Here is a 16228-nt window from a genome sequence, read left to right as displayed (position 1 = left end):
AATTAATTATTTATTTACGAATATACATACACTGTGTGAAATTACATTAATTAACATTCATAGTGCGAATTGTAAATCTGTATGAAATTATTTGCGAAATGGAAAGGAAAAGGTAAAATGGAAATGTCATAAATAATTCATAAATATTAATATCAGTCGGCCAAATTGTAAATCTACAGTGTGTCCATAAATTGAGAAACGTTTCTAGATAGAAAAAGAAAAAAAAAAATAGAAACAACGTTAAATTGGAAGGAATGCTTGAAAGGCTTGATGCGATCTGCAGAATTTCAAAGAAACGAATCTCTATATGCGTTTGCAAAACCGCTGATGATGCAAATGATAAGGGGCTGAACTTGTGTCCGATGATACGCGCAATATTACCAAACGCAATTGCGCTCTATTTTTTCATCATCGACCGATTAATTCGAATCAATTGACACGATCGCTTGACACGACAAGGTCCACGAGTTTCAATCTCTAAGCCTGGCTAGTGCACGGGTCAGGTAGATATACTAATCACCGTAGCACAGTTCAAATTCACGATCGTTGTCAACAAATTTTTTTCCCGAGAAGTGGGAGATTAATTAGAAGAGAGAGAGAGAGAGAGAAAAGATCTCTTGGTCATTCGCTGTTACTGTTTTTGTTTCTGTTTACCGTTTGTATATCTGCAAGATAAAGGGGTAAACATTGGCAACTAACCAGAGAGAACAGTTAGAGATTTGCTTCGACGTTGCGATATTGTTTCCTCGCGTTCTAAGAAATATCAATTTTTCTTTCGTTTATCTTCGGCATAAAACGTTTATACCGACAGAGAAAAGTAATTTGCTCTGATTTATGCGACACTTTGCGGAGTCCAGTAACGAGCGATGTCAAATGTTGTCGGTGAAATTGGTGTGAGAATTAGAAAGGTTCGTTTATCAGACGTATACGATCGCACCTGTGGACGTTTAATTGCGCCTCGGTCGATAAGGGAAAATAATTTTCCACGAAGAAAAAACTAGCCACGAGCGGCTGAAATACAAAAGCATTATCTTTGTTTCAGCTGAAAAAGCGTTCGGTCATGATCCTTTTATCGTTCCCGGTGGTTACGCGAGACTCTTCGTGTTATATTCCGTCGTCTGTCTCGCTCAGACCCGCGGAGTCTAATAAATTAATCGTTAATTAACCGGACGGGGTGAAGAAAAATCTGCGGAGCTGATAAACTCGAGGAACGTTACCTTGAAAAGAGACACTAGTGAAATCAGTGGTTGTAGTAGAATTACGAAGTATTTTAGCGACATTTTCAGTCAACAAGATTAAAACAGAAGTGGAAAAATGTCGAAGAATTCGATGGACTTGAGTTTGGTTCGTCTGACTTAATTAGAGTTGGCTTGAGTTAATTGAACTTGACTCAATTTGCTTTCGTTTGACTTGATTCAAGTAAACTCAATTCGACTTAACTCACTTTAACTCAATTAACTCAACCCTAACTTAATCAACTCAACTTGAATTGCACTTGACTCGACTTATTTCGATTTCACTTGATTTAAATAAACTGAATTCAGCTCGACTGAATTTAACTCAATTAACTCAACTCTGACTCGATTAACTCATCTGGAATTGAACTTGACTCGACTTATTTCGATTTCACTTGATTTAAGTAAACTGAATTCAGCTCGACTGAATTTAACTCAATTAACTCAACTCTGACTCGATTAACTCAACTTGAATAGAACTTGACTCAACTTAGTTGGATTTGACTTGATTTAAATAAACTGAATTCAATTCGACTGAATTTAACTCAATTAACTCAACTTGAATTGAACCTGACTCAACTTATTTCGATTTGACTTGATTTAAATAAACTGAATTCAACCCAATTAACTCAACCCTAACTCGATTAATTCTCGAGACAACTTGAGACAACTTTGACTTAACATTGACCCAACACAATCCTGACTCAACACGATAAACTCAACTCCCGTTTCTTTAGATTTAATTAATTGAAAAAAACATGTGATAGCAACTGTACTTGTGACATCGTTACGTTAACAAAAAAACTCAACGTTAGTCTGTTCGAGGTTGACTTATTATCGACAGGGAAAACAGGTCATAATTATAATTAACAAGAAATTTGTCGTAAGCCAGTTCAGAACACCGTGTCATCGTTATCCAACCCGTTAAAATTAATCACGACGACACGATTAAAAGACACCCGTAGAATCGAAACAAAGTTCGAAGTTGTTGGAGAAATCTTGGTAAACAATAACGTTGTATGAATTGCGCGCTCTGGACAGCTTTAGATCAAAGTGCAACGCGTGAACACATTTCCTTTCTCTGAGTAATATCGCCTCGACGTCGCGTCTTGTTTCACCGCGAATACACCTCTGGGATCGTTCGACGAGCCAAGCCCGATCGATATTATTTCATACTTCCTCGATCGTTTCTACATTGCCACTGCATGCTTACATTCTTCGGACTGTAACAATTACTAGAACATGAGATAATCATCAGCAGATAATCATCCTTCCTGTGAGAGTTATATTCATAAACGAAATTTATTTTTTCCATTTAATTCATTTCTAATTTCACGGGTGTACCGATAAAGCACGCCTCTCTTCTTTATAGTGGACATAAGAAATGAAGGATCTTCGTAGGTACCGAATAAAGTTACTTTTCATCATTTCAATCGTCGAAGGACTTAACTGATTTTTCCTGCAAAATCCAAGGTTTACCTTGTACATTCGCTGAAATAACTACGAGATGAAAATTTCCGGATCTAGGATAAATGTAATCGCGACATTAGGTACGTAGATAAAAAAAAAGTTAATCGGATGATTGCAATCTCGCTCGTAAATTAATCAAACTCAGCTGTTCCAGCCCTCCCGTTCATTTTTCGATCCCATTACGAGGCGAATGCATCTCTGCTAGCTGGGGCCTGGTCCGTAGTTCACTGTCTGGTCGCGATAATTCGCGAATCCCACATTTCACGCGATAAAACACGACGAAACGGCGGATCTATCGAAATGGCTTGGTGGAAAAAAAAAAAAAAGAAACGTGCCAACATTTTGTTTACTCTCTCTACGACGACGTTTCCGCAGTATTTTCCGTTTGTCGATTCGTTGCTGGTAGACTTTCAATTTGAACTCTCGCATCTTAGTCATTCTTGTAACTAACAAAAATGTTAATCATCTCGCCGATAACGATTGAAGGACGTTAGCGTGCAAATAATACTATTAATATTCCCGAGAGAAATCTCTGCAAATTTTTCGTCCATTTTACGTGCTGTGACGTAATTTCAATTGTTACAACATCGATGTAACATTTTAATGATTAACGTTCGATATTCTAGAGATAATTATTGAGAAAAAATTGTACACGTTCGATTGTACATTGAATAATCGGAAGTTCCAGAAGAAATTTTTTCCTCCCGTTATCTCGACAGAATTGATTCATTTGGGACGGAGATTCTGGAAGTATTGCGATACTTATACTTTGTACTAGTGCCTCGTCGATTAGCTATCGCAATTCGCATCGACCAGCTTTAATTTGCCAGCGGTCTAATTGTTTATTGGACGAACCGGCTGTGCTTGGATCTAGCGGGATTCAAATCGATCGTCGAGCGAAGCGATCGTTCTATATTATTCTTCCTTGCAACACAGAAGATGTGTTAGCTCGTCCATTTTTCTTCGTACTTCAACACATGGTAATATGAAGTTGTGTATTTGTTAATTCAGAAACGATCAATTTTTCATTTAGCAATATGAAGTTTTGTACTTTCTTAAATTGGAAAATAATTAATTTTGTCAATACTCGAAAAAGTAATAAAAAGGAAATTTACGTTTCATTTAAAAATTGCAATTCATTCAGGCCGATAGACTTTCGTTTAATGATACTTCAAAGTCCTAATTTTCTGGAGAAATTCCCTAAATTTTCTTATCGAATATATCACCTCGAAACATTTCCAAGATAATTCACCATTCACAAATCTGCTTTTACGCGCAGACCAAAGTCAACGATCTTCTCGATAATCGCGGATAATCCATCGATCAAGGATCAACTTTCTCTCCCCCTCTATCTCTCGTCAAAAATCGTCTACCTACTTAACAATCAGGTAAACAAATGAACGTTTACTCGATGATTGTCATTTCTCGAAATGGTAGCTACTTAACACGTTGCTATTTTATGAAAGTGAAATTTCCATTAGGCGGAAAAGAGGATTTTTGAGGTCAAAGCTCGAGTAAATACGCCGAAGAGTTTGAAAACAATTAACATTTTTCTGTAATTAGATATTTTATTGTGACTTTTTAATTTCGTTTCAAATTCCCGCCAAAATTCGATATGGAATAGGTTCTTTACTTGGAAATATCGTTCTGTAAATAAATATTTTAAGGTGAATTCTAATTTTGTCTCAATCTTCTAATAGTGGTCTTCTCGTTATGGTACCACGCGATTTTCCGTCTGTTTTACTATTTTACCTAAAATTCCTTTGCAATTCCTTCATAAATTTCATGTTCCATTAAATCACATTTAAAGAAAATACAACTATTTTCTTTTTCTCTAATTTTATTAATTTATCAATAGATCGACAACATCGTTCTCCCTGCAACAAATCATGCTCTCCCAACGATCATCTGAAAATTCTCTCGAAACTGATCTTCCTTCATAAATTCCATACGAAAACCCGGAATTACTTTCCTTTTTTCAAATTTCATTCATATTCCATTAAATTCCATACGAAAACCCAGAATTACTTTTTTTCTCAATTTTATTCATATTCCATTAAATTCCATACGAAAACCCAGAATTACTTTCCTTTTTCCCAATTTCATTCATATTTCCATACGAAAACCCAGAATTACTTTCCTTTTTCCCAATTTCATTCATATTCCATTAAATTCCATACGAAAACCCAGAATTACTTTTTTTCCAATTTCATTCATATTCCATTACATTCCATACGAAAACCCAGAATTACTTTCTTTTCTCCCAATTTCATTCATGTTCCATTAAATTCCATACGAAAACCCAGAATTACTTTCCTTTTTCCCAATTTCATTCATATTCCATTAAATTCCATACGAAAACCCAGAATTACTTCTTTTTTCAATTTCATTCATATTCCATTACATTCCATACGAAAACCCAGAATTACTTTCCTCTTTCCCAATTTTACTAATTCACCGATAAATCGGCAGCATCGTTCTCGCCACAGCAAATCATGCTCTCCCAACGATCGCCTAAAAAATTCTCCCGAAACCGACCTTCCTTCCTAAATTCCATATTCCATCAAATTCCATACAAAAAACAAAATGACTTTCTTTTTCTCCAATTTTACTAGCTCTCGCTGCGACAAATCACGCTCTCCGAAAAAATTCACCGAGAACCGATATTTCTCCGGCGGCGCGGAACGCGATAATCCGTCCGCGTGTGCACCGGTCCGCTCAGATAATTACGCCCGCGGTAACGTGGCGTCGCGTGCTGCGCTAGATAGTCGGAAAGCGAAAGTGTTCGCGCAAAAATAGAAGAGCAAGTGGCGGGCAACGGTTTCAGTATAAAACGACCGCGACCGATTTTAATGCGAGCGTGGGCCGATTAATCGTGTACCGCGATCGCTTTTACTCCCAACCGATTGCCCGCCGACAGTTCCCTCGAAACCTTCTAAACGACAGTGTGCGCCTCTCTCTCGTCGTCTCTCATCTTTCCATCCCGTCTGTGTCTCTTCCACGTCGTCGACCTCTATCACTGTGCTTAGACGCGACAAATTCACGCCACGCTGCTCGTCCTATCCACCAGCTCTTCTCTACCGAAACTCCCTGTATTCCCCGCTCGAGATCGATCGTCAATCTGTGTTCCCCAACGTCTGCCAGTTTGGTCATCTTTAGCAGTTAAATCACCACGTTGTCCGCCAGTCGTGGACGGATAGAAGAATCGCGACGTGAATTCTGCTGTTTGGATCGTTATAGAAAATTATTCCGTCGATAGATTCTGGTTCAATGCAAACGAGTCGTTGATTTGCATCGTACTTGGATCGAAAGCTGGAAAGACCTACGATCGACAAGGCCAAGAACCGCGTCGATAACTGATCCGAAGTCCGCGAACGATTCCGTCCACGATTCTTCAATCTCCCACCACACTGACCGGAAGTGTTCGCGGCCAATCCGCGGGAAGAATTGTTAGGGTTCGATCGGAATCCCTTGGTGATCGTATAAAAGCGAACAGAACCGGAGATGTCGGCAAGATTCGATCCGATCCGTTGGTCGAGCCTCGTTACTACCGGCTTTCGACTCGCGAGAAGATTCTCCGTGGTAGCCACTTCCGTTAGAGGATCTTCCGTCGGTAGTTTGAGGAATCTTCATACTTCGAGACGTGTCGATTCGACAAATGTACCTGGTGTTAGGAGGTTTGCGATTTTGAGCAAGCCAAGTATCAACGAGATGCCGCACGCTATCGACGCCTATTACCCGCAGTAAGTTGAACGTCGGACGAATACTGGCTGGCATGTGTGAAACCTGTCCCGAAAGGCAAAATAGAGTTTCGAAGCTTTCTTTTCTATTCTTTGGGTAGAGATGAAAATTTGTCAAATCTTCAAATCTCGTTCAAATGAAAAATACTTTTTATCACTGAATAAAACTGTGAAACTGTGTTTTGCTTTTGGGGCAGTTTTACCAGATACACAGTCTTCGTTGGTGCCGTGAATTTTTTCGGTGGAAAATTTCAGATTTGAATGGAATTGTTAACGAAGGTTTGAGAAATCCTTTGAAATTTTAAGATTGAAGTCGTTAGATACAACTGAAATGAAATTCTTTTTTTTCTATTTTCCGAGAAAGTTTGAAGTCTTTTTAAAAGCGCCAGTGTGACAGTTGGAGAATTATTTTATCCTCAAGGGTGGCTTTTTTGCAATTTTTGTCTTTATTGAATAAGAATCGACAGTTTGAAGAACGGAAAGAGAAAAATGCGCACAGTAGTCAAATTCACGTTACCCTCTTATCATAAAATCAATATCATTCCACGTAATATCATAAATAGCCTGGGCACCACGCTGACATCGCTTCATACCCATGCAAAATTATGATACGTGTTTCGAGTTCCCTCGATCATAGTGCGTGAATTAATTTCAACGCGTTACGCAAGATTCTGAAATCGTTTTCCTCTTATGGCTGTTCGATCGAGAGTGATTCAAGTTGCACACAAGGAAACGTAATACAATTATCGTATGAACATGTTTAAACAACAGAAACTAGATGCGGGGCATCGTGTTAGAAGAATTTGATTAACTCTATTTCACTGCAGTTGCATAATGTTAACGTAATATCGAATGCAACAGAATCTTCGTTGTGCAATTTGCATGCTTCGTTGGTCAGCAATGGTAATTTCTTTGTTAAAAGAAAATCTAAATTTTATTTTTTATTAAATTTGAAAAGAAGATTTCTTTGATAAAAATTGTTTGCAACAATCTTCCATCTACAATCCTCCAATCATTTTTCTACTCTTGTTCTTTAGCACTGGAACCATCAAAGAAGTTTCTGTACTCTTTTTTTAAATCATTTTCCACAAAAATATAGAAAAACATTTATTTTCAATCTTCTGCTAAACTGACACTGTGCAACAGTTAAATCATTTTCATACAAAATTATTCAATGCTAAAACTGTCGCGCTGTACGATATTCTACAACCTAAAATTTATTGAAAAATATTTCAACACCTACGTGGGAAATTTTGTTCGTTGTTTTTGCAAAAGGAAAGATTTCAAGAATCTTTTGACAATTATGGCGAACAACTGGAGACTCTCCCAAGACAAACTTCTGTTTCTCTAAAAATCTACTTCCATACAAGTGCTGAGACTTTTTCAAAACACCCTGTACTTCACACTAAGTCCGTCGAAGCGTGAACATTTTTTTAAATAATAGCGACAGGTTTGCCGGTAAAAGTAGCCGTTGCATTTTCTTGGTAATACATCGAATACATGCAGGTGTATGAAAGTTGCGAGATCATTTTCGACATCATCAATGAAAAGTGAATGCGGTAATGTTGCTGACACGGTGAACCAGAGAGGCAGACTGTTACTTCGTGGACTAGCCACGTGAAAATTCATTTTTCCACCGAACAAGGTTTCTAGAACGATTGAGCGAGAGCCAATCGATAGATATACTGTTAACAGACACTTTGCAGAACCACATGTTACTTCGATCCAATGCCTGTGATCAGAGTTTCATTCCTTGGGAATGAAATATTCTATGTTCGAATGAGGAAGATAAATTTTGCGACAAGTAGAATGAAATTAAAAAAAAAAAAAAAGAAAGGGAAAAATAAGAATTTTAACATTGGAGTGGAATATGAAAAAATTTGATAAAGAAAGTGATAAAAGTACTTTTGCACAATTTTTTAGTTACGTTTCAAACATTAATTTATGCCACACAGTATTATTTTTGTTAATATGTATGCTATTAATTTTCTTTTAATATTATTCATGTGCAATTTGCATCTTTAAAGATATTTGCAAGAATTGATTTTTTTAAAAGTGCAAAGTGAGAGAAAGTGTCTCAATTTCTATCTCCGAAGTGTTCTCATCGTCCCATTAATCATTATTAACATTGTTCATGTGCAATTCGCATCCCTGAAGGTATTTGGAAGAATTGAATTTTTCCTGAAGCGTAGATTGGAAAAAAGTGTTTGAATTTCTATCTCCAGAGTGTCCACATTGGTCACGAACGTGGCGAAAAATCCGTCTATCAGCAACAACTACGAGTACATAGGAAAAACACCTTTACTGAACACGTCCGTAGGACCTGTTGCACCGAAACTTCGTTCTTACATCGAGGAATGCGCATCGCTTTGCTGTCCCAAGGATATCTACATCTGCGACGGAAGTGAATCGGAGTATAATCACCTGTTGAAGCTTTTGGAAAAGGACGAAACAATTTCACCGTTGCCGAAATATGAGAACTGGTGAGTGTGTCTCGGTTGAGGTGATCTGAAACAACAGCTGATGCGACGAAGCTGTCTTGATTTATATAACTTGTTAGAGCTTTTAGAAAGTTCTTCGAATAGCTGGCCTTCTGATTATTTCGAGCACCGCGTTTGTTTGGCCTTCTATCAGCTTCCTATTGTGTAATAGTTGCCTTATAGGTGACAGAGTTGACGAACAGTGGATACAGGGTGTGCAGAAAATTTTTAAAGTAATTGACTGCATGAAGTTTGAAAAATTTTCAACGGGGAAATTATGAGAAGAGAAAACCTCTGTTTTTTGTCGCTAGAATATTCAAATTGTTTTCTCTATTGCCAGATTTTGTCCAATTCTAGATTAAATTCAAACTTTGGCAAAATTTAGTCAAATTCAAGATTAAATAAAAATATTGTCCAATTCTAGATTAAATTGAAATTTTGTCCAATTCTATGATAGACTGAATTGAAATTTTGTAAAATTCTAGATTAAATTAAAAATTTGCCCAATTCAAGATTAAACCAAAGTTTTGTCAAACTCAAGATTAAACCAAAATTTCGTCAAACTCTGATAAGTGAATATTTCGGAACTTAGCTGGCTCGCCAGAACGAATCCAGCGGACGTGGCCCGCGTGGAGAAGAAAACGTTTATCAGCACCGACTCTAAACGCGATACGATCCCAACACCTCGCGATGGTGTCACCGGAGAATTGGGTAACTGGATTTCCCCGTCTGACATGGACAAAGCAATCCTAGAACGCTTTCCAGGATGCATGAAAGGTCGCTTTCCAAAACAGATCCTTAAATCGTCAAAATTCTAATCAACTCCACAGCCCGAGTAACTCGACTTCCGTAATTCAGATCGAACGATGTACGTCATCCCCTTCAGCATGGGTCCAGTAGGTTCTCCACTCTCGAAGATTGGAATAGAGATCACAGACTCAGCCTACGTAGTCTGTTCTATGAGAATAATGACCAGGATGGGAAAGAAAGTGCTGGAAACCCTCGGCAACGACTATTTCGTCAAATGTCTGCACTCTGTTGGCCTCCCAAAATCTGACTCCAAGGTCGGCGTTAACTTTTCCTGGCCCTGTGATCCAGAGAGGACAATCATCCTCCATAAACCAGCCAAAAACGAGATTGTCTCCTATGGAAGCGGTTACGGTGGAAATTCTCTGCTTGGTAAAAAATGCTTGGCTCTCAGAATCGGCTCGACCATCGCCAGAGACGAAGGCTGGCTCGCTGAGCACATGCTTGTACGTAAAACTGTGTAACAAATCACGATTCCACGTTCTCCAATATTCTCTACCTCTTCGTTCGCCTCGAACGCTTCACCGTCGTCTCTTCCAACTTCCTTCATTTTCTCAAGAATTATTTCCAATCGTTACTCAACGCTAGCAAGCTTGTCAATCGTCTAAGAGATTCTGTATCAGTTACCTTTTGTAGATTCTGGGTATTACAAATCCAAAAGGTAGAAAACGCTACATCGCCGCTGCGTTTCCCAGCGCTTGTGGGAAGACCAACTTGGCCATGATGCAGCCAACTCTACCAGGCTACAAGATCGAGTGTGTGGGAGACGACATTGCTTGGATGAGGTTCGACCAGGAAGGCAGACTCCGAGCTATCAACCCGGAAAATGGATTCTTCGGTGTGGCACCGGGAACCAGCTTCAGTACGAACCCTAACGCCATGAAGACCATCTTCAAAGACACTATATTTACCAACGTGGCTGCTACCGATGACGGTGGAGTTTTCTGGGAGGGGCTGGAGAAGGAGATCGGTGAAAATGTTGAAGTATGAAGAATTTTTTAATAGAAGTGTCTTCTGGAGGTTGTTCGTTACATTCACTAACAAGTGGACATTTATACAGATCACTGACTGGCGAGGCGAGAAGTGGAACAGAGGATCCAAGACACCAGCAGCACATCCAAACTCCAGATTCTGTTCTCCAGCCAAGCAGTGTCCTATCATTGATCCTGCTTGGGAGGATCCAATTGGAGTTCCCATAGACGCCATCTTGTTTGGAGGAAGAAGGCCAGAGGGTGTTCCCTTGATCTATCAAGCCAGAGACTGGCAACACGGTGTCTTTCTTGGAGCTTCGATGAGGTCTGAAGCTACTGCTGCGGCAGAACATCAGGTAACCTTGATTAAGCCAATCATTCAATCATTGGAATCACTAATTATTTCATATTTACATGGACCACTGTATCAACCCTTTCACTGCTATCGGCGCCTTGAAAATTTCTTCGCATTGTGTTATTGGAGCCTTTTGGCGCACTTCCATGTTAAGCCTTAATTTTCTCCTCTGCACTCTTCCACGTTGATTCGATAAAACAAACTTTAAAATGATACGCCCAAAAAAGGAAATTTGCCGCAGCGAAAGGGTTAAGTCACTTTTGCATCGAAATATCTTCACTTCGTGTCAAATTTATTCTCGAAAACTGAGGAACGTTCTCACTGCTTAACGATTAGGGCAAGGTAATCATGCATGATCCATTCGCGATGAGACCTTTCTTCGGCTACAACTTCGGCCACTACCTCGACCATTGGCTCAGCATGACCAAAGTGAAGAACAACAAGCTGCCAGCTATATTCCACGTGAACTGGTTCAGGAAGGGTTCAGATGGTAAATTCCTTTGGCCAGGATTCGGCGAGAATTCTCGCGTCCTCGACTGGATCCTCCGTAGAATCGACGGCGAGGACATCGCTGTTAACTCTCCCATCGGTCTGCTACCAAAATTGGAGTCGTTCAACTTGGACAGCATGAAGGGGAACGTAGACATGGAGGAATTGTTCAGATTGCCGAAAGATTTCTGGCAGAAAGAAGTTAGGGATCTCAGGGAGTACTTCGACGCGCAAGTAGGCAGCGATTTGCCAGCAGCTATCACCGAAGAACTCGATGTTCTCGTTCGTAACGTCGAGCAGCTTTGATCGAATCGTTTTGATTCCTCGATATCCTGTCGATTTGATTTCGAATCGGTTTTGAGATAAAAAGGATTTTTAACAAGGTTTATTCAAAGAGGTTCCAAACTTGAGGATTATCGTTTAAAGTACAGAAAAGATCAGGATCAAATTGAACTTCTCTAACTGTTAGTTCTTTTTTTACGTTGAAATATGCGCGTAGTATTACGACGACTTCTACTTGAACGTCAAACACTATCATCATGTTCATTGAAACATTCTTCTCTCGATGCTTTACTCCAAACAATTGCTTTTCCTTTTTTCATTGTTCTCATCATCAGACTGTAGTTTTACGACTGCTTGGAATAGTTCTTCCATGAGGGACCGTGTGTGTGAGCGTAACAGTGTGCAAATGAGTGTCGAATAGGACGGTTCACTGATTGTGACAAAAAAAGAAGAAGAAAAAAGATGTATTTTGGATATGATTTTTTGAATAAAAACTTCTGAAAAGTAAAGAATCTCTTATGATTGTTTTAAATTATTTGTGGTCTGAAAAAATAGCTAACAAATAAAGTGGATTAATTTCATTCAAATAGAACACGATATATCGTTTTGCTAATCGTATTTATTGACCCAAAATTTGTAATAGTCTAAGTACTATCGGTGAAAGACTTCATATATGAGACATTGAAAACTGTACAGTCAGATATATGTTACAAGATTATTGCAGTCGTATACATATACAAGTGAAGGTTTAAAAAAGGTTTCAAGTATGCTGAATTTAAGACAACTTAGAGAAAGAAAGGTGTCGAGACTGCTTGGTAATATCTAAATAAATTTTCAATAAGATCGGATATCTCTTTTTAACATATCGTACCCGTATATGTTAAGTATCAGGAAATAAGTTGTAGAAGACTGTTTTACACGTCGAGAATACAATGTACGTATATATTATATACTTTAAAATATATTATGTAATTTACGAGGAATAACTTATAGGAGAAAATATCCCACGCGTCTTAAACGTGTGGAAAAACTGCAACAGAAGGGTTTAGATGTTATTCAACACGACTTCTAACTAAAATATTGCACTTCCTTAAACGGCTGTTCCCTTCTTTAGAATTTCACATTTTTTATAAAAACGAAAAATAACAATTTTCGTTATTTAAAATAGATAAGTCTTACAATAGGTTTTTATCACACTTGGCAAGATAATAAAATACGCAATAGTAATTTTGAAATAAAAAGACGTTTCTTACGAGTTAAATGAAGGTGTGCGTAATTTTTTCATTTACAAAGAATATTAAAAATAGCAAAAAAATTCGCGACACTTTGCAAATCATTTACATCTCGAAAAGTATTTCTATCCTATATCGTTTTTTTTTTTTTTTTGTTCAATTTCGTCACTTTTCTCACCTTCATTCACCTAATTTTATGATTTGCATTGATTAATTTCTAAAACCTTGCTGTCTATTGGTCACTGAAACCATAATGGAGAAGCTCTCTGATATACGTAAACATACTATACTTCTATGATTTTCCACTTTCATGCAATTTTACGATTAAAAGAGAACGGAGTATGTCTACGAGCCTGCTCCATTTGTAACCAAACGTCTCTCACTTCGTGAACAGTGCTTTCTATGTACAGATTCACTCCTACTTTTTCTACTCTATCCAACACACATTGATCGTCTAATTAACATCAGTTACAGGTTCACAAAGAATCATATAATATATATGTATTTGCATTAATGAGATGTTCCTCCCAATCGCTAAGATCGACTAATATATTCTGGCATATACTTTGAAGACTAGATCAATACATTTTTCATCAGTCCTTAGTAGTTTGCACCAAATTTCGTAGAATTGCACAGATGAAAGCTGTGTTCGTTTCCTTAATTTTGCTCTTTTTTTTTTTAATATTTTACAGTACTAATAGAGCTACTGTACAATTGTATATTGTATCTTCACAGTAACTAGCATTTGGTTAACAAATATATGAATAAACTCCATACATCAATAATATACTTCCATTATAGCCGTTTACATACTGTGATGGAATAGCATGATCTTTTTGCTGAATTAAACATTAAAATTGTAATAAGATGCAAAAATTGATATAAGAAGCAATTGATCGACGAGAAATAGTAAAATCTTTAAAACTATATATATAGACTGCAAGTGAAATGCAAATACTCATTCACTGTGAACATTTCAGTTTACACAAATAAACATTTTCTTACTAATATAATACGCATATCTATTATGTCGTTACATTATTTAAAGAGAATTGACAATAAAGTTTAAAAGGTTTCAAATTTAAGATTTGTAAAAGTTAATAATATATGATAAAGCTGCTCCAAAAGGAAGTATAAAAGAGAAATAATTCTTAGTTCGTTATTTTTCACGTTGCATCGTTGTATTTGAGTAATTAATTGTTTAAAAAATATAGTGCTAATTGCATCTAAATTTCTAATATGTTGCGTGCTAATTGAAAGCGATACATTTTATTACAATTTTCTTTTAATCTCGTGGAACTCGCGAATCTGAACATACATACCTAAAAAGATGCCAATACACAACGTTGTACCATTTTCAGTTTACAGTACGTTTTAACAAAAAAATATTCTGAACACATATTACCTAGTTTCAATGAATATGTTCAATTTCAATGTGCGTAATGAAATAATCTTGATATTTGACAAGAGGTACGTTCTTAAGTAATAAAAAATTAGTGCTCTATAGTTTCACGCATTCCTCGATGCATTCGGTAAGTTTTCGTATCTACGAAGAATTATCTATATGTATAGATAATCTAAAAAATATGATTTCAAAGCTATAGAGAGCTTTAATTCATTAAATTACTTTGTGATACTTGTTGAATACAATGTTTTAATTGCAATGGCAAGTGTAGTCGTAGATTTAAACGTTTCGTTACTTTCGATTCGTACTAACTAACTACGTTTCAGTGTTCTCAGTTGTTTAGTCCTTTAAAATTAATTTAAAAGATCACTTTACCTGTGTATAGTAATTTTAAGAATCTTTTAAGAGCTTAAGAAAAAGTTGTATTATAGTTTGTTTTTTTTTTGTTTGTTAAAATAAAATCTCAGGTACATACTTTTCACCCGTTATTCTTTTTCACCAATGCTTCCAGTGCTCGTGGTATACACGTTGGACACAGTATTTCCGGCTTACTCGTCTGAGATAACATGTTTCCTAGGTACAGAGCGGTAGAGGGTACAATTAACGATTCAGATGACAATAACTCGGTTTCCATCGTTGAAAGCACTTCCGTCTTATATGTTGTCAATGGAAAATGATGCCCACACGTAAATACTATTGTGTCTTCTTCAGTCTCAAGAAATCGATACACTTCATCCGGATCCTAATTTCAAACATCCATAGCTATAATAGTGGAACAAATGGTAAATATTGATAGAATATCAATGATGTATGATCTACCTTAATATGTACAAATGATTTGGATTCATGAATGTTAGAAGACATAGTGCTCATAACACCTTCCATCATTTGTTTTGAAGTATTATTCCCACTTGAGCCTGGGTATCCAGTCAGTGGTGGCTCATAATGGTCAGCAGTTGCAGAAGATAACAATTTAATCAATTCAGGTGTAGGTTCACCTGTGAAACATTTAGTAAATATGTAATGCATATTTTACATATTGTACGATGTTTTGAAAATTGAGATTATTCACCTTGACCGATATGATACAGTAACATTGAACACACTAGAATACAGAATTTAAAAGAAAACAAATTCATCGCGGTGTAATTTTTGACCACTTTGTCATCCCTATTCATATCTAAATACTTGTCCATTATATCTTGGCTGCAAAAATGTTTAAAGTTCATAACAACCCCTCTTTACATAGTATTATATAAAATCGTACATAATAAACTTACTAGAATAATAATAACCCAAGTGGGTAAAAAATCGAAGGCAGGTGCTCCAAAAATACATTCTCTATACTTTGTACAGGTAAATCATGCTCAATCCAGAAATCAACAGCGTCTTGCAATATTTTACACTTAGTCGTGTCCGTCTCGAGTTCCATTTCATTTATGAAGAACTTAATCACTTTTATAGCTTCGTTGGTTATAGTTTTCTGCCGAGACCGTGTATTCTTCTCCTGATGGGTTCCATTATTTTTGGGCCATTGATCCACCATTTCCTTCATAGGAGTGGAAGTTGCTGAACTATCCTCGCTGAATTTAGCTTTCTCATGCTTTTGTAGTTTCTTATCTTTGTAAATCAAATCATCCATCCATTCCTCCGACTCAAAATTGACGTCAGAATCGTAAGTGTCCTCGAAAATTGCCAAAGGTGGGTTTTCGCATTTCATGTCTTTACACAATTCTTCCAAACCACCCTGACAGTCAAACGA

General features: G+C 37.2%; 2 protein-coding genes across 2 annotated transcripts in view; one reads left to right on the top strand and one right to left on the bottom strand.

Moving 5' to 3' along the window:
• The first annotated feature begins 6209 nt into the window (after nt 1-6209).
• LOC108570683 (phosphoenolpyruvate carboxykinase [GTP]-like) lies at nt 6210-11853 on the top strand. The gene is made up of 7 exons (XM_017932575.1): nt 6210-6448; nt 8671-8928; nt 9518-9702; nt 9784-10178; nt 10369-10716; nt 10793-11059; nt 11395-11853. Exons 1-7 carry the CDS (start codon nt 6210-6212, stop codon nt 11851-11853), a joined length of 2151 nt encoding a protein of 716 aa, XP_017788064.1.
• Nucleotides 11854-14944: 3091 nt separating this feature from the next.
• The window catches only part of LOC108570665, a 7978-nt gene continuing 6694 nt past the window's right edge, over nt 14945-16228 (bottom strand). Inside the window, 4 exon segments of the mRNA XM_017932557.1 lie at nt 14945-15208; nt 15286-15464; nt 15539-15672; nt 15747-16228. The exon segment at nt 15747-16228 is cut by the window's right edge and continues 19 nt beyond it. Coding sequence (XP_017788046.1) covers nt 14945-15208; nt 15286-15464; nt 15539-15672; nt 15747-16228 — 1059 coding nt within the window.

This window comes from Habropoda laboriosa, unplaced genomic scaffold (assembly GCF_001263275.1).
Source record: "Habropoda laboriosa isolate 0110345459 unplaced genomic scaffold, ASM126327v1 scaffold87, whole genome shotgun sequence".
In the NCBI taxonomy this organism is placed as follows: Eukaryota; Metazoa; Arthropoda; class Insecta; order Hymenoptera; family Apidae; genus Habropoda; species Habropoda laboriosa.
Note: the sequence above shows the minus strand (reverse complement) of the source record. Positions and strands in the feature narration are given on the sequence as shown.